The 18,630-nt window shown below is 36.4% G+C and overlaps 1 protein-coding gene across 3 annotated transcripts in view; it reads right to left on the bottom strand.

Moving 5' to 3' along the window:
* CREBRF (CREB3 regulatory factor) overlaps nt 1–18,630 on the bottom strand; it is a 65,192-nt gene that overhangs the window by 1,193 nt on the left and 45,369 nt on the right. Inside the window, exons 8-9 of one of the 3 annotated variants that reach the window (XM_029216518.1) lie at nt 15,342–15,464; nt 8,410–8,545 (exon numbers count right to left, since the gene is read on the bottom strand). In XM_029216518.1, coding sequence (XP_029072351.1) covers nt 8,430–8,545; nt 15,342–15,464 — 239 coding nt within the window. In that variant the 3' untranslated portion in view covers nt 8,410–8,429. Of the gene's footprint in view, nt 1–2,864; nt 8,546–15,341; nt 15,465–18,630 lie in introns of those variants that run through there. The other 2 variants (XM_029216517.1, XM_029216519.1) reach the window with 2 other exon arrangements.

Below are 18,630 nucleotides of genomic sequence, written 5' to 3'. Positions count from 1 at the left end.
TATGCATTTTAAAATTCTGATACATGCTACCGAATTGCTCTTCATAGAAGTTATATCAATTTACACTCCCACCAGCAATGTGGTACAAATGCCTGCTTTCTCCCGGCCTCGTACACACGGTGTGTTAACAAACACTGGGATTTTTGCCAATCTGATTAAGTGAAAAATGCCATCTTTCAATTTTCATTTCTCTTATCATGAATGGAGAACTACTTGTATTTATTTTACTATCTGCTCATTTTTCTATTAGGTTGTCAGTCTTTTTCATATCAGCTCCCAGAGTTCTTTAGATATTAGGAGGATTTGCCCTTAGAAATGAGCTTTGTCTCTTAGTCTACAGAATTTTGACTTGGCTTTTATGGTGTTTGGGGCCTTAAAAAATTTTATTTGAAATTTTATTTTTACATTTAGATCTTTACCCATTTTGAAATATGTGTTGGCTTATGGTGGGAGATACAGAGCCAAGTTTACTTTCTCCAGAGGGTTACCCAGTTGTTCCAACATTATTTTCTGAACAATCCATCCTTTTCTCACTGGTTTCAGATGCCACACTTACCATATAAATTAAATATAAATAATATATAAATTAATAACTTATATTAATATTATTTATAATATATAAATTAAATATAAATACATCTGAATCTATTTCTATACTTTCCATTCTATTCTGTTGGCCTATTCATTCATTCACCAAAATGACACTGTTTTAATATTAGTTTTATGTGTTTTAATATCTGTCAGGATCGAACACCCCATTTTTTTCCCCACGTGAACTTTAGTTTTTTGAAATCGTATTGGTATGTCTCATCGGGATGGCACTGAATTGTTCATTTAAGTTAGGAGGACTGACAGGTTTATGCTGTTGACTGTTCCTATTCAAGAACTTGGTCTATCTTTCCACTTGTTCAAGTCGTCTTCTGTATCCTTCATAGTATTTTAATGTTTTCTTCAGAGTTTGTACATTTTCTTTTAAGCTCATTCCTGGAGACATTTTAAGATTAAAACCTTTTAAAGAAACTGAGGTTGACATTCTTCAGGTCAAACGTTTTGGATCCTCAAGTAGAAGCTCCCTGTTCAGGACACTGAAGAAACCCAAACTCTGCACGCAGTAGATAGGCCCACGTGACCTTGAGCCCCTTTCCCATCATGCTACTTGGTGGAAATTCCTCTGCAACCAACAGTCACCAATTGCATTTCCATGAGGCAATTAGAGAAAACATAGCTCCTCTTTTCTCCACCCTCCAACATACTCCATTCTAACAAAAAAGACTCAATTCTAAGGCCTTCAGCTAGAGGCCATCTTTGAGGGATAGATATACAATTTGGTGACCCGCACTCCCCATCACTAACTACTGCCAATGCTGTTTTGCTTCCGTCACCTTTACCTACTGATCCTGAGACTAGCTTTTGTTTACTGCATCTACTAGATTCTGGCTTTGGTTCTTTCTGGTTTTCAGACCCTAAGCCCATTATCTCCCTCCTACACAGACATCCATCCAAATATTGCCAGTGACTTGGCCAGGTCCCTTACAGAGGAGTATGGATTGTCTCCGAGTGCTGCAAGCAGACTGCCATTTGAATTGGAGTTCTGTATCATCTAAGCTGGGTCTGGGGTGAGTCCCTGCATCTGGTTCTAGTCTCTTTTGTAAAATGGACATGATCACCCACCTTACTGGGCCACAGAGAGCAGCAGGTGAGTTCCCTGATAGGAAAGCACCTAGCAGGGGCTTAATGAATGCCACCCTAGCCTTCTAGGACTTTCTAATGCCTTCTTCCTATTCTGAACCTTTCAGCTGGGATATTAAAGTATTTCCCAACTAATGTTTTTCTCTCTAAGGTGCTCTCCTGGTTCCGAAATCAATGTGGGCAACGAGAGACAACTGAACAGCCCATCTCACTGGGCGCTACCTAACAGACGGGTTGGTTTCCTAAGAGCTGTACTGGAAGGGCTGGCTCACCCAGCTCCTTAAAGTGCCCAGACTCTGACAGAGGCTCCTGTGAGGTCAAGTCCTGAAGCAGAACCAGTCCATGAGACGCTAGGCCCACTTTGCTTCCTGACAGCCTCAGTGTCACTCAAATGAAGCAAAAAGGGCTTCTTCAAGGGACCAGGGATGTCATGCACACAGCCTGTCAATTCTCTTAACATACCCCACTTGATGTGGTACCAGTGTCCTTGCAAATACCTCTGCGGTAACGTACCTAGAACCCTTTGCGTGTTTAACAGCTCTTGTGTTGTTTTGTGGCCCTGTTCACACGTGGCCTCCCTCAGCAGACTAAACGTTAGTGGCGGTCTCTTTAGTCTCCTTCTGGCCAGTACGCAGCACAAGTCTTGGCAGAGAAAGTGCTAAACAAATGTTTGTTGGCCGAAGGAACACACTGCTACAGTGGTGTTTACTCGGGTCCCCTGATTTAACAGTTCTATGTATATGCCCAGCCTAGCTTGGGGACCTACTTAGAATTATGAAACACACAAACACATACAAAGGCTTAAGTCAGGAGAGACTCAAAATACCTTCTTTCCCTCAGAGAAATCGCTTGGCCAAAGAATCAAGGAGGAGAAATAAGGATAAACTAAACTATGCTCTCAACTATAAAGAATGTAAATGTTTTTGTCAATGAATAATTCTACGTAATAGCTAAATTTAACTAAAGTATTGAAAAAGCAGCCCAAAGTGTTAAAAAAAAAAAAAACGTTAGCTGTTCGCACACTACACCAAGAGAGGGGCAGCGCGATCAAGAGTTCACTGCTGTCTCTAGTTTGGAATTTTGTTGCAGTGGGTTATTCTGAAGGGTGGATGATCACCTTGGAAAGCAACAGAAAAGCAACAGAAAAAGGAAGGACGAAAGCATGAGGCAAACAATTCAAAACCTTTTCTTTTCATCTTTTTTTATTTTAAATTACAAAGGATGTTGCATACACTGATGAATCTGTATCTGACTAGAAGTGCTGAGGGGTTGGAAAGTGACAGAAAACAAAGGCAATGTTTGAATTGCCTTTTCTTCTGAAAAGAAAAACTGCACAACTATTAACCAACATTTAATAGAATAATTTTTAAACAGCTCATGCGTCAACGAGATAAAATTCTTTCTAGACAATAGACAAGACTGAATCCAATAAAAAGTTTCATAGCTACAGTTAGGGGAGTGGGGAACAAAACTACAGAATATTTATGATAGCATTACAAACAGGATCCTACGCAACTATGCAAAAGAGGTCGCCACATTGTATGAACAAACACTTTGAATTCTTGCCCTTCCGCTCTTCTCTTGTGACGTCTTATGTGCAGTCAGCCCTAGTATCACTGTTAACCACAAATGCTAAGTTATAGGACAAATCCTAGGGAAAGAAGGTTAAAAAAAAAAAAAAGCAGGCAGTGGAATACAGTGTCATAAAAATGTGGTGAAAAGGCAGATACAGTACACACATATACATTTCTGTTATTTGGTTCTGAAAAAAACAAAGGGCGAAGGGCAAGACACAGTAATCAGTCCCGCTCACATCCACCCATAATTTAATTAACTACACCATTGTGTTTACATTGTTATGAAAGAGGCAAACTTAGTTCACCCGAACTTGGCACATTGAAATACCCAACTTTGATGTTCCTCACTAGTCACCAAGTCATCAATTCCAAAATACTATTTGGAAGTAGTTTTAAGGTTCTATTCCCTCACCACTACCCCCAAATCTCTCTTTTCTAAAGGAAAATGGCAATTTGGCATAATTCAGTTCCTAGGTGTAATTTCTACAATTTCAGTCAGTTTACTAAGCACGAGGATTATGCTTCAACACATAATCCCACTTGTCTATGGAAGTGTAAAACTGTCAGTAGTACATTTTCATCATCTTCCCCCAACATGCTTATTCCTTAAAACGAAACAACCATTCCTACAGTTGACATTCATGGTTACATCCCAATGTGTTTGAAATATTTAAAAAACATGGAGTCATCTTCTCATAATGCCCTTATTAAGATTACAAAGATTACAAAAGAATCCACAAGTATTACGGCACTGTGTGAGGCTTATTTGTCATGATCCGAGGGAAGAACAAGACTGCAGTTCTGTGCAAAGTTGTGGAAATGGCCTTAGTTCCATGGGAAATGGTATTCCACAATAGACTTCACTAGAAGGATAATTTGAAACTTTAACACTGAAAGCATAATTCAATGCGTTCTCAAAATTCAAGTTTCAAGATTTGGAGAGATGCTAACATTCTGTTACATAATTAACTAGAAAATACTTGAACAGAATTTTAGGAAGACTATATAAAGAAAGGGAACATAAGTTTTTGTTAATTCCTGCTGAAGGCAACTTGATTTCGTTTCTTAGAAAGTTAACTAACTCTTAGCAGCTAAAATATTTAGAAATGTATGGAATAAAGAAAAGCACATCCATTCTTGACATTTTGGTGAATAAACTAACAGCTTTATTAATGAAGGCAAACATCAGATAACTGTATGAATATTATATATAAAAAAAGAAATCCAAACTAACAGCATTGTATTTCAAAAGTACTGTACTTCTGTTTCTTTTAAAGAGACTTGTCATCTGTTTTATAAAACAAACAAAATGAGTACTCTTCTCCTAAAAAATTCTGGAAAAATGAAAATAGTCAATTTCAAGCTGATGAACTGAGCATACCTTTCTTTAAATGCAGACTACTGCTAAGGAGCAAATGAAGTCAAGCATCAGAAAGAAGATGTATGACAAATTCATGAAAGTTAGGAAAAAGGGATGTAGTGAAATTACTGCTAATCTCTCCCCCTCATATTCAAAGACCATTCAAAACTGGTCTTTCATACAAATATAAAATAACAATAAAGAGAGGGAATTTGAAACCATACCCATCTGAAATCCTTCATGATGTTTTTATAATAGCTCTGATTCTCTTACCAAAAAGGTCAAAGTGAAAGATTTAGGAAGTGAAAGGGAATGGAGATGTTTTGTTTTAAATGTACAAGTAAGGCACAATATAAAGCCACATCATAATCTGTCATGAAGGATATAGGAGAGGACAAGAATCGTACATGGTACAGTAGAACAAGCAATCATATTGACTGAAAAAGTGTGGCACCCAATTCAAAACTCAGACAAGATCTTAACAAGAACAACTGGACAGCATGCTTTCATATGGAGACAAACTCTATAAAGAATCCAGTGTATCTGAAAAGAGGAAGAACGTTTTTTGTTTTTTTAAATCATAGTAGTACTAGAGTCAAAGTTTATAATCGCTTTGGGAACAATGGGTTTATTTGAGGTGAATTCACAATGCCTTCACTTAAAGTAAAATTCTGGACTTCATTATGAGCTATCTGTATACCATGTATGAACACAGAAAACCTTTAGAGAGCTCTTCTCTAATGATCTTCACCCAAAAATACATGCCACAATTTTCAAAAACAGAACACGTACAATTGTTGGGGTTTTTACGTTACCCTTATAAGATTTGTTTGTGTGATACACTAAACGTATACATTTTAATGACAATAGAGGAAGCAGATTATTACTGGCATTAAAGTACAACCATTTCTAGACGGTTTTAAATGCCACAGAGTCCCCTGGTTAAAATGTAAAGCTGCACAGCTTGCCTATGTCATCTTTATGATAAAGTTAAAACAGCAAGAGGATTTAACTTTCACTCTACATTTTACTGCCAGGTTTTTATTTAGATCAAGTATCGCTGCAGCATTCTGACCAGCCCAGATTTAGCAGCAAATGGCAGGAATCATATAAAATGCAATTTTTTTTAACAAAGTGCTTTTCTAAGATATACATACATATATAAATAGGTACAAAATAAAGTGTCAACATTAAAAAGCTCAACTATTTAAAAGCTTTTACCTATTTAACTTAAGTAGTACATATAAAACACTGAAATGCAAGGATATGGAATCTACTAAACAGATTCAAAGTCTTTTTTTGAAATGCAAGACCAAAAAATCAAATTCTGGTTTGCAGACAAGAAAAAGGTATAAAAAACCAGAATTCCTAACAGAGCAGCTAGAAAGGGGCAATTTTATAAACCTCATCAGCTGAATCTCTATCATGAAGTGATTTTCACCTGATTGCAAAACTGCCATATTTTGGAACATGTTTCAATTTCCCAGACACATTCTGTCAAAACTTCATATACCTCCAAGTTACAAACCTGTGCTTTGCCTTCTCCCACATAAAAATGAAAAACTTTAAAACAATAAACTTACATTCTATTAAACCATTAGATCTAAGCTTATCTGTTTAGTGTGAATGTACTAACCAGGTACATTTCCACCAAGCACACAGGGTAATCTTGTGCATCACAGTTCAGCTAAGGTGTTAAGACAATCCTTCTTGGAGTTTCTTTTTCATAATGTCAAAGAAGCATGAAAGCAACATTGCTCACTTGTTACTGTGTGTTTTAGAATCAAGCAAACCTTTATAAGCTATAGCTTCATGTGCTATCACTTACAAATGGGAAACCGTGGTGGGGAGGGAGAAAATAACAGAAAAGGAAACACACTGTATAGACAAAATATAATTAAAAATAAATTCTCCAAGGGGTAATGGAGAAATAGTTGGAGAAATAGATACTTTCCCGGCAGCTAGGTCGGAAATTTTTGGTATTTTTTTTTCTGGCTAAATAGGATTTTTTTTTAAGGTATAATTTTTAAGCTACCAGTTTTCAGAGTTCAAAACACAAGATTTGAAAATAAAACAGTAAGAGAGACAGGATGGAAAGATCTGTAGGGAAGGTTTATAACGTTGCCTTGACATAAGAAATTTCTCATCAAGAGGTAAAGCTTTAACATAGTTAAAACACTGACTAATGAAGCTGTTTTATGTGAACAAAAAAGAGCACCTAAAAACTAAATGTGTTAATATTTCTCAGTTCTAGAAACTATAGAAGAAGAATAAGTCACATGTTAAGTTTGAAGAAGCTAGTTTGAAAATACCTGTACAAAAATATAAAAATCTATAAATCTTTTTGTTTTTGTTTTAAGCTTGTGTTGATCTTTGAAAATATTACATGCACAATAATACATCAATTGGAAAAGTGGCAACTAAAGAATTAGATATTTTTAGCTTTTTCCTGTCTTTACATATATATATACATAATACAATAAAAATAATCTGTATTTTGGTTGTTTGGTGGAAGTATACTACAATAAGCTAAATAAACTTTTTAATTTTCAAGGTCAAAAACTATTTTACCAATAGCTTACTAAAATGAAATATATTAAAATTTCCTACAATAAGTGCAGAAATAAAAAGACTTATAGACACCTAAATGGCCACCAACTTATCTACTATGGAAGCGAACTAGAGGAACAGCAAAATAATATCTGTATGTGTGGATGCTCCTTCTGTAGATAATTGGACCCAAACAGAAATAAAATTCACAGTTCAGTAAGATCCCTAACCCTGACCTTTTCGTTTTTCTTTTTTTTCTCCTTTTTTTTCATACATTCATACAGTATCATGTAAGCTGTGCAAAACTTTACTTAGACTGGCAGTATGCCATATCAGTTGCATTTGTCTTTGGTACAAAAAATAAAACAATCGCAATAATGTGCAAGTATTTGTCTTCTTCCGGTCAAGTACCGAAATATGAGTTTTCTAGAGCCATCTTTTTTTTGTTTGTTTTTTTGTTTTGTTTTTTATACAATACACAGACTCTGTGGCATATATCTACATTTCAACATAGTCCTATATACATTCAAAAAATTTGAAAAAGAGTTGGAACAAAAAAACATTTAAACCCCATAATTTTTCCATCTATATATCTTGTTTTTCCTCATTAGGGTTTTCATCATACAAAATATTACCAGTTTTATAGTTTCCCCAAAATACAAGGCACAAAGAATATGCTTTTTTTTCTTACTTGCACAGACATTATATATATATATATTTATATATATATTTATATATACCATATTGAGCTCGGAAAATGAACATCTAATATGGCACATGGGCATGAGTGCTGGGTTGTGCCATGTACAAGTGAGATTAATGGTTGTGGAAAATTAGAATAAAAAGCAATAATTCTAAAAACAATCTAAACTGACTGTTTAAAAAAATGCTTCCTCAATTTTTTTGTGTGGTTCAGAGCATAAACCTGCCACAATATTTGGCATTTACTATTCTTCACTCTTCCAAAATGTTTTGCTTTAACAGATTTTGTAATCTGTATCTAAACATCTACTTAAATGTATGAGTTTCAATTCTGATGCCAGTAGCAGTTTTAACCAACGGTTTATGCTCTGAAAATGTAATAATCAAGTATTTTGGATCATGCTTCACTTATGCTACTTAGTTCTTAAAACAATGTAACCTAATTGTAAATGTTTACATAATGCTAAACTGACATGCAAAACAGAATGAAAATTTACAATGAATAACGTGACAAACACAGACATTTCTGACCAGTGGTCCAATGAGGCTGATTACACTTTTGATGTTGGTATCCTTAGTCCTACAAGGCCTCCGGTGGGATTGCCTTCCGCAGTCTTCTCTAACACTTGGTTAACAAATTCTGAGGTTTGCCCAGCAACTGGGAGACCTGAAGAAAAGAATAATAGGCACACTTAGACACATATGAAGGTGAGGAGTAGGAAAATCTGAGGGTCAGGGGTGACTCTCAGCTAGACACTGGTCCCAGATGAGTGTTCTGCCGTTTGCTACTGCAGCCCAAAACATAATTCTACCCACCATAATTAGAGCCTACAAGATTAGAAGGCTCAAACCACCAGTCTCTTCCAACTGCTCCAACCTCACTACATCTCATGGATGGGCTTCACCCACGTGACTGAAAATATATACCTGAAGGATGTTTTCATTCATTTTTATAATGATGATCAATTTTACGTTCCTTTTTCTTCATTTTAAAGAAAAGATGTTTTCATTCATTTTTATAATGATGATCAATTTTACGTTCCTTTTTCTTCATTTTAAAGAAAAGTGGATAAATAAGCAAACTTGGAAGAGAAGAAGGAAAGGTGGGAGACACTGCAGGTATGTTGATTTTTTCATCTTCCTCATCCTCTATAGCTGAGATCAAAGATATTTGATATATTGATTTTACGTAACAGAGGTGTACGTGTTTTAAATGTAATACAAAACTGAGCAATTAAAGGAGATGGAAGCAGAAAAATACTATGCAGTAATTGCTCATAAGAAGTCAAAAGATACTGTAAAAAACAGAGAATTGACACCACCTTAACCATGTGATCAAAATCAGCCTGACCAATAATGGGACAAACTGATACTGTTTCTTGATTGACATAATGAGAAGGATATATAAGCTACAATGTATTCTTGCCAAGAAAATTTAACTGTAACTAATCATGGGCAAACAGATGAATTCAAATGTTGGGACATTTTACAAGATCAACTACCTGGATTTTTTATGGAAGAAAAAAGCCTGGGAGACTGATCTAGATTAAAGGAGACAAAAAAAAAAAAAAAAGACACAACTAAATGCAACTCATGATCCTTAATTGGATCAAAAACAAACAAAAAGGTTATAAAGGACATTACTGAGACAACTGGGGAAATTTAAATATGGACTCCATATAGATGTCACATCAACGGAAGTTATAGCAGTATTGTGTCTAAGTAAGAAAGTGTCCTTGTTCTTGAGAAATACATGCTGAAGTAGTAGTTATGGATGAAGAATCATATGTTTATAAGTTACCTTCAAATATATAGGGAAAAAATGTACACAGAGGCAGAAATAAAGCAAATGCAGCAAAATATTAACAGCTGGTGAATCTAGCGGAATGACACACAGGTGTTCACTGGACTGTCTCTTTCTACTTTTCTTGTAGGATTGATATCTTAAATGAAAAGTTGAGAAAAAAATTAAGTATACATGTTATTAGCTAAAAAGTGAACCTGCAAGACAAAAATGTAGAGCTTGAAAATAATCAGAGGACACATACAAAGTGAAACTATAATAATAATGGATCATACAATGAATGACATAAAAAGGCAAGAAAGCTGTATGAACAAATCTTAACAGCTTTTTTTTTTTTTTCTTGCGGTACGAGGGCCTCTCCCGTTGCGGAGCACGGGCTCCAGACGCGCAGGCTCAGCGGCCATGGCTCACGGGCCTAGCTGCTCCGCAGCATGTGGGATCTTCCCGGACCAGGGCACGAACCCGTGTCCCCTGCATTGGCAGGCAGACTCTCAACCACTGCGCCACCAGGGAAGGCCCTAACAGCTCTTTTGATAACAGAAATAAAACCAAACATACATCAATAAATAAAAATGAGCTGGGACTTCCCTGGTGGCACGGTGGTTAAAAAGCCACCTGCCGGGCTTCCCTGGTGGCGCAGTGGTTGAGAATCCCCCTGACAATGCAGGGGACATGGGTTCGAGCCCTGGTCTGGGAAGATCCCACATGCTGCGGAGCAACTAAGCCTGTGCACCACAACTACTGAGCCTGCACTCCAGAGCCCACAAACCATAACTACTGAAGCCCATGAGCCTACAGCCTGTGCTCCGCAGCAAAAAAAGTCACCACAATGAGAAGTATGCACACGGCAACGAAGAGTAGCCCCCACTCACTGCAACTAGAGAAAGCCCATGCGCAGCAACGAAGACCCAGCACAGCCAAAAATAAATAAATAAATAAAAATTTAAAAAAAAAAAAAAAAAGAATCCACCTGCCAGTGCGGGGGACACGGATTCAATCCCTAGTCCAGGAAGATCCCACATGCCACAGAGCAGCTAAGCCCGTGCACCATAACTACTGAGCCTGTGCTCTAGAGCCCGCGAGCCACACCTACCAAGCCCACGAGCCACAACTACTGAAGCCCACGTGCCCTAGAGCCTGTGCACCACAACTACTGAGCCTGAGCTCTAGAGCCTGCAAGCCACAACTACTGAGCCTGTGCACCACAACTACTGAAGCCCGTGAGCCTAGAGCCCATGCTCTGCAGCAAGAGAAGCCACCACAAATGGAGAAAGCTTGCACACAGCAATGAAGACCCAAAGCAGCCAAAAAAAAAAAAAAAAATGAGCTAAACTCATCCATTAAAGAAAAACTAGACTGACTAATAAAGAAAATCAAACTACAAGTTACATATAAAAATCTAGGAGTGAATTTCATGGTATGCAAATCGAAATTAAAATGTAAATTTTAATCTAATTAAGATCTTTTAAAAAGAGATGTATATCATATAAAGTAATTCAGAAAGACTGAAAATAAAAGGGAAGGCTACCAAGCAAAGGTAAATAATAAGAAAGCTACATTCATGACTGTAAGATCAGACAAGATTGAATTCAGGGAAAAAGCTGTGAACAAAAGATGTGTGCTTCTTGATGGTAAAGACTATAATCCATAATGAGGGGGATGTAACGTATAGCATGGTGACTGTAGTTAATAATACCGTACTGCATATTTGAAAGTAGGTAGGAGAGAGGATCTTAAAAGGTCTCAGCACAAGAAAAAAATATTTTATAACTATGTATATTAACGGATGCTAACTGGACTTACTGTGGTGATCATTTTGCAATATATACCAGTATCAAATCAGTACATTATACACCTGAAATTAATATAATGTTATGTGAATCACACCTCAAAAAAAAAGAGAAAAAATGAACTCCTGAAATTAAAACAAATCTAAAAGGATATAAGAGCCGCAAATAAACACAACAGATAATGCATTTAAGAGAAACAGCAGTGAAAAGGGGAAGAATTTTAAAATAAGAAATTAAGAGATTTTTTTTTTTTAATTTGAGAAGAAGTGAATATACTTCAGAAAATACTGAAGACAGGCAAAGAAGATCCAACCCACAAACAGTAAGAGTCCCCAAAGAAGAAAACCAAAGCAAGGGAACAAATCAAATATTAAAAACATATGGGCTTCCCTGGTGGCACAGTGGTTAAGAATCTGCCTGCCAATGCAGGGGACACGGGTTCGAGCCCCAGTCTGGGAAGATTCCACATGCCGTGGACCAACTAAGCCCGTGCGCCACAACTACTGAGCCTGCACTCCAGAGCCTGCAAGCCACAACTCCTGAAGCCCAGGCGCCTAGAGCCTGTGCTCTGCAACAAGAGAAGCCACCGCAATGAGAAGCCCGCACACCGCAACAAAGAGTAGGCCCCGCTCACTGCAACTAGAGAAAGCCCGCGCACAGCAGCAAAGACCCAACGCAGCCAAAAATAAATCAATTAAATAAATTTTAAAAATAAATAAAAATTAAAAAGATCTGAAGCTACTTACTGAAAGAGCACAGAGTGTATATGAGAATATCAACCTAAAATGACCAACTCCAAGACATGGTCTAGTAAAATTACTAGGATTTAAAGAAAAAGGAAAAAATCCTGTTGACATCTGGGCAAAAATAGCAAACGGCATAAGGGAAAAATATTAGGCAATTATTAGCTTTTCAACAGCAACACTTTATTCCAGAATAAAAATGCAGAAACATATTTAAAATACTCAAGGCAGGAAAATGTGAGTCAAGGATTGTATCTGGTAAAACTGACAATCAGGTACAAAGGGAAAACACAAACTTATCAATATATAAGACCTTTAAGTTAAAAAATAAAAAGGCAGGAAGAATTTTTTCTTATAACATTAAATTCCTCTCTCTACCTAACACAGGAAGACAATGTAGAAATAAAATTCTTTTAAGGAAAAAAATTCAAATGTTTACGATGTGGGCTTTCCTGGTGGCGTGGTGGTTGAGAGTCTGCCTGCCAATGCAGGGGACACGGGTTCGAGCCCTGGTCTGAGAAGATCCCACACGCCGCGGAGCAACTAGGCCCGTGCACCACAACTACTGAGCCTGCGTGTCTGGAGCCTGTGCTCCGCAACAAGAGAGGCTGCGATAGTGAGAGGCCCGTGCACCGCGATGAAGAGTGGCCCCCGCTTGCCGCAACTAGAGAGAGCCCTCGCACAGAAACGAAGACCCAACACAGCCAAAAATAAATAAATTAATTAAAAAATGTTTACGATGTAATATGGTAACATCAACAACTAATACTTACTAAGTATTGAGAATTTGTGTTCAGCAGTATGCTAAGTGCTTTACATGCACTCTTTCCATTTAATCCACACAACTGTCCACACTTTACGTTATAGATGAATAAAATTAGGTTGAGGGAAGTGAAGTTACTTCCCTAGGGTCCTCAGGTAGTAAGTGGCAGGGCCAGGACTTGAATCTAGAACTGATTTCAAATACTCTGACTTTAACCATTATGCTAAATGAGCTTTTGTTTTTTGGAAACGTATCTTAATTTCTGCACATGACCAGTGGGTATTGCTAGAGCCACAGAGAAACCACTAGCATTTTGTGTGTAAAAAGATAGGAAACAAGGCATGCAGAACCTTAAGTACCTTAAGATAAAGAAAATGTTTTAAGAATGAAGATAAATGCTCAAAAGAATCAAATGTTACACAGAATGTCAAGAAAAATAAATTCTCAAGTAAGTCTACTGGATGAGGCAATTAGTGGGCCACTTGGGAACTATACAGTTCAGAAACTATCTAGAGATGAGTGTCAGATGACAGGGCCAAGTGATGATCCATGGGTACAGTGCAAGCACTTGCAACTAGGAGCACTTACTTCTAGCTCCTCGTCCTGCCACTTGTTGGCTATAGGACTTGTGGCAAGTTACTTAATACCTTGTTGGGCTTCCAATTCCTCATCTGTAAAACCAGGATAATAATACCTTCTTCACAGAACTGTGGAAGTAAATCACTAAATCTGAGTAGACAGATCCTGGATCATAATAAGTACTATATAAATGTTAGCTGTTTATCCCTTCCTAGACTAAGGAATTCTTTTTTCTCATCTCTTAATCTCTCTTTTAGATCTTCTCCTTTGGCCTTTAAACATGAAAGTTGTCAAATTTCATGAAATCGTTGGGTTAAAATCTATATGCCTTGCTAATTTTACTAATGATTCCAAATTGCCCTACAGAAACACTAGTATATTTTACGTTCAGTATGAACACAACGCTGACAAGAGAAATTAATGACATTTCAAAAACCATAAGAAACTTACTAAGTGCATGGAAGCATTAAATGTGTACTTATTTTCAATTAAAGAAAATGCAATGATTTGGGTAGCAGATTTGGTATACAGGAGCATTTCTGTATAAGTAGAAATAAAATATTCTTGCTCACTCCACTGCATCTAAGCATCTTGATTTCTTCATAGCAGTTACCACAATGTTATTATTATTATTTTTGGTTTTCTATTCCTTGCCTTCCATTTTTAGACTACAAGCATCTAAGAAGAGTAGCAACCAAGTCTCTACTTAACCCCTGTATCCCCCAACACCTGGCAACATAGTAGGCATTGAAAAAATTTTGTGGAATGAATGAATTTATAGTAACTGGAAGTCAGAAAAATTGTCTTAACAAATTCTAAGATATTTACAATTAAAAAAATTTTTTTTAGTTATAGTGTTTGGCACTCTAAAATTCAGGTAAATAACTAATTAATGATTGAAAAGTAAGCTGTAATTCTTTTAAGTGACGTGATTCAATATACAGTCAGCATCCTGGGGAAGAAAATTCTCAGGTAAGTGAAATTTACTACTCTATACAACAACTATGTAAGAACCAGTTTTTAAGAGACAGTCCTAGAATAAAAACTGTTAAACAAAGAACATATAATATAGCTGAAACAATTTTATGATGCTTCAGGGTTTTCATGGCTTGTGTTATGCTGTAATGCCCTTGGGATGCTACTGATCATAGGGTGATTTGCTCCTATGGCAGCCAAGCTCCTGGGGCCTCTAGGGTTTGCATGTCTTTGTCTACATTAGCTACCTCTACCCTCCCTGTCAGGTATCACTCTGCCTGACTTCTGGATGCCTGCCTCTCTGTTCCTCCCCATGTGGTATAAACTGTTCAGGGATGGAAAACCAGATAATCAAGTCTGTTAGAATCCTGTGAAAGAGTAAAACAAATAGGTAAGAACCTCTATTGAAGTATATACTGCAGGCTTGACAAGGTCAGGGATCTTTATTTTCCCCACAGAAGGTTAAAGTTGCTAGAAGTTTATCTTTCCTAAGTGTTAAAACAGTTCAGTGACGAAGTCTAAATAATAAATTGTGGGGCAGCACAACGCTCACCTGCCCACTTGTAAGCCTAGTAAGCGTCCTAATAAATCACTTCTTGTCTATCAATCAATCAATCAATCAATCGTGGTAACCAGCAGAACATGTTTATGAATGCTAACTCTCAAAAAACAAATCTTCTCATAAAGGGAGGTAACTACAATGAGACCACTTGAGTTTTTCCTTAAAAGAATTTTGAATATTCCCTTGAATCATATACCTTACACTATACGTTATTAGTGGTTATTAGTTTATCCAGTGTTCTTCTTACCAAGAGTATCTTTAATGAGGATTTCAAGCTTCTGTCCCATGTTGGGTCCTCTCTCCTCTCTTGGATTCTGTACTCGGTTTACAATCTCTTGCTTGATGGAGTTGATTACAAACAATAAATTATCTGTAAGACAGAACAGGACAGTTGGAGCATGTCATTAACATGGAAGAATTTACTTTTAATTATGTAATAACAGATACTCAATTAAAAATGAAGAACATATAAGAAAACATTAAGCAGTGATGGTTGTAAGCTTTCTTATCCAAAGAGACTAATAATCAAACGATATGCCACTTTTGATAACAGATTGTAGACATGTATCAATGTCCACTATCCTGTAAGCAGTTTGCCCTACTTGTCTTCACAGCTATGACAGTGCCTGGTATATTGACTCATAGGGTCTTAGTAAATGTTTATTAAATAAATCGAACAAAGCCCTTCAAAGACAAAGCTTTAAAAACAAATGTCCCGGGCTTCCCCAGTGCCTCAGTGGTTAAGAATCCTCCTGCCAATGCAGGGGACACGGGTTCGAGCCCTGTTCCGGGAAGATCCCACATGCCGCGGAGCAACTAAGCCCGTGCGCCACAACTACTGAGCCTGTGCTCTAGAGCCCGCGTGCCTAGAGCCTGCGCTCCACAACAAGAGAAGCCACCGCAATGAAAAGCCCGCACACCGCAAAGAAGTGTAGCCCCCCTCACGGCAACTAGAGAAAGCCCGCGCACAGCAACAAAGACCCAACACAGCCAAAAATAAAATAAATAAATTAAAAAAACAACAACAAATTTCCCCACCTTAAGAAGCTTTAAAAAAAAAAAGAGCAAAGTTAACCAAAAGTAAATAAGGAGGGAAATAATAAATATAAGAGCAGAAATCAATAAAACAGAACACAAACACACAACAGAGAAAGTTAACAAAGCCAAAAGCTGGTTCTTTGAAAATATCAACAAAATTGATACCCACTCCCACCCTCATCCCCATCTCCAGCTAGACGGCTTGATCACCTCTACCTAGAATGGAAAACGGGTTATCACTTCAGAATACAGCCATTAAAAGGATAATAAGAAAATGCTATGCTAACAAATTCAAAAACTTGGATGAAATGGACAAATTTATTGAAAATGCCACTTCACAAGAAGAAATGGAAAATCTGAACAGCTCATTTCTAATAAAGGAATTGAATTTATCAAAAAGTATTCCCCAAAGAAAATGCAGAGGGCTTTAATGGAAAATTCTATCAAATGCACAATGAAGAAATAAAATTAATTTCATCAAACTTTCAAAAAAAAAAGGAAGAAAGATCATGGCTGAATTCATTCTCTAAGGCTAGTATCCTCAAATACCAAAACCTGACAAAGACATTACAAAAAAAGAAAATCACAGACTAATAACCCTCTTGAATATAGATATAAAAATCCTTGACAAAATATTAACAACAGAATCCAACTTAAAATATCGGAATAGAATCTTACAAAATATTTTCAATAGACTCTAATATAAAAAGGAAAATACATCATAACCAAATAGAGTTTATTCCAAGAATGCAAGGTTGGTTTAATAAAAAGTTAGTTAATATAATGCACCATATTAACAGGGGAATATGTGATACATTACCAGAATAAAGGAAAACAATGTGATTGTTCCAATAAATGCAAAAAAAAAAAAAAGGAAAGAAAATGACAGTATTCAGTATCTATTCATGATAAATGAAACTAGGAAAAGAAGGAAACTTACTCAAAATAATAGAGAGCATCTCATCTACAAAAAAGCCTACAGCCAATATCAACTTAAAGGTCAAAGTCTCCCCTGCAAACGAGGCAGTCACCACTTCTATTCAAATGTCTTAGACATTGCAACAAGGCAAGAAAAAGAGTTAAAAGGCATAAAGCTCAGAAGGGAATAAATAAAGCCATTTCTATTTGCAGATGATGACTGCTTAAATAGAAAATTCCAGGGCATCTGCTGGAATATCTACTACTGGAACTAATAAATTTAGCAAGAAAATAAGGTATAAGAGTAATACACAAAAATTCATTTTATATACTACCAAGAAAGAATTTGAAATTTCAAAAATGAGTCCATTTACAACAGCACCAAAAAACATAAAATACTTAGGAATAAATCTAACAAAAGATGGTCAAGCACTCTACATTGAAAACTATGAAACAAGTCAGAGAGAAATTAAAGAAGACCTAACTAGATGGAAAGAGAAACCAAGTTCATGGATAGGAAGCCTCCATTTTGTTAAGATGATAATTCTCTCCAAATTGATCTACAGATTTAAAGCAATTCCAATCAAAATTTCAAGAAACTTTTTTTGTAAAAAGTGATAAACTGATTCCAAAATTTATATGGTCATGCAAAGGACCTAGAATAGCCAAAACAACTTTGAAAGAACAAAATTAGAAGACTAACAAGGACTAACACTGCCTGACTTTCACGATCTACTATACAACTACAGTAAGGCACTGTATATTCACATAAAGACAGTCAAATAGATCAATGGAACAGAATACAGAGTCCAGAAGTAGACCCATACATATAGGATCAACTGATCTGATAAAGGTGCAAAAACAATCAAATGGGGAAAGGAAAGTTCTTTCAATGACTGGTGCTTGATCAACTGGATATTCATATGGGGAAAGAAAATCAACTCTTAGCCTACACCATACATAAAAATTAACCTGAAAAAGATCTCATAAACTTAACTGTAAAACCTAAAACTACATAAATCCTAGGAGAAAATATACAAGAAAATACAATTTTTGGAGTCGGCAAAGTTTCTAATTAGAACACACAAAAATGTAAAATATAAAAGGAAAGACTGACAAATTGGACTTCATCAAAATTGAACATTTTTGCTCTTTGGAAGATGTCAGTGAGAAAACAAAAAGGAAATCCAAAGACTAGTATAAAATATTTTCAATACATATATCAGACAAAGAGCCTGTATCTAGAATAAAGAACTTTTAGAAAACAAAATTTTTAAATGGCAAAATATTTTCATAGATACTTCACATATACACACAAAGTATAATGAATAGCCAGTAAGTACAGTAAAGATGTTGAACATCATTAATCAAAGCAATACAAATTAAGACCACAACGAGATACTGCCACATACCACCCATTAGGTTGGTTAAAAGTAAGAAGACTGACCTTGCCAAGCGCTGGCAACGATATGGACCAACTAGAACCCTCATACACTGTTTTTGAGAATGTAAAATGGTACAGCTACTTGGAAAACAGTTTGGCGGTTTCCTATACAGCTACTCGTAGGTATTTAAGCAAG

The sequence above is a fragment of the Monodon monoceros genome, unplaced genomic scaffold (genome assembly GCF_005190385.1).
Source record: "Monodon monoceros isolate NGI ecotype Baffin Bay Population unplaced genomic scaffold, NGI_Narwhal_1 Super_Scaffold_12, whole genome shotgun sequence".
Lineage (NCBI taxonomy): Eukaryota > Metazoa > Chordata > Mammalia > Artiodactyla > Monodontidae > Monodon > Monodon monoceros.
This window is presented reverse-complemented; position numbering and strand designations above follow the sequence as displayed.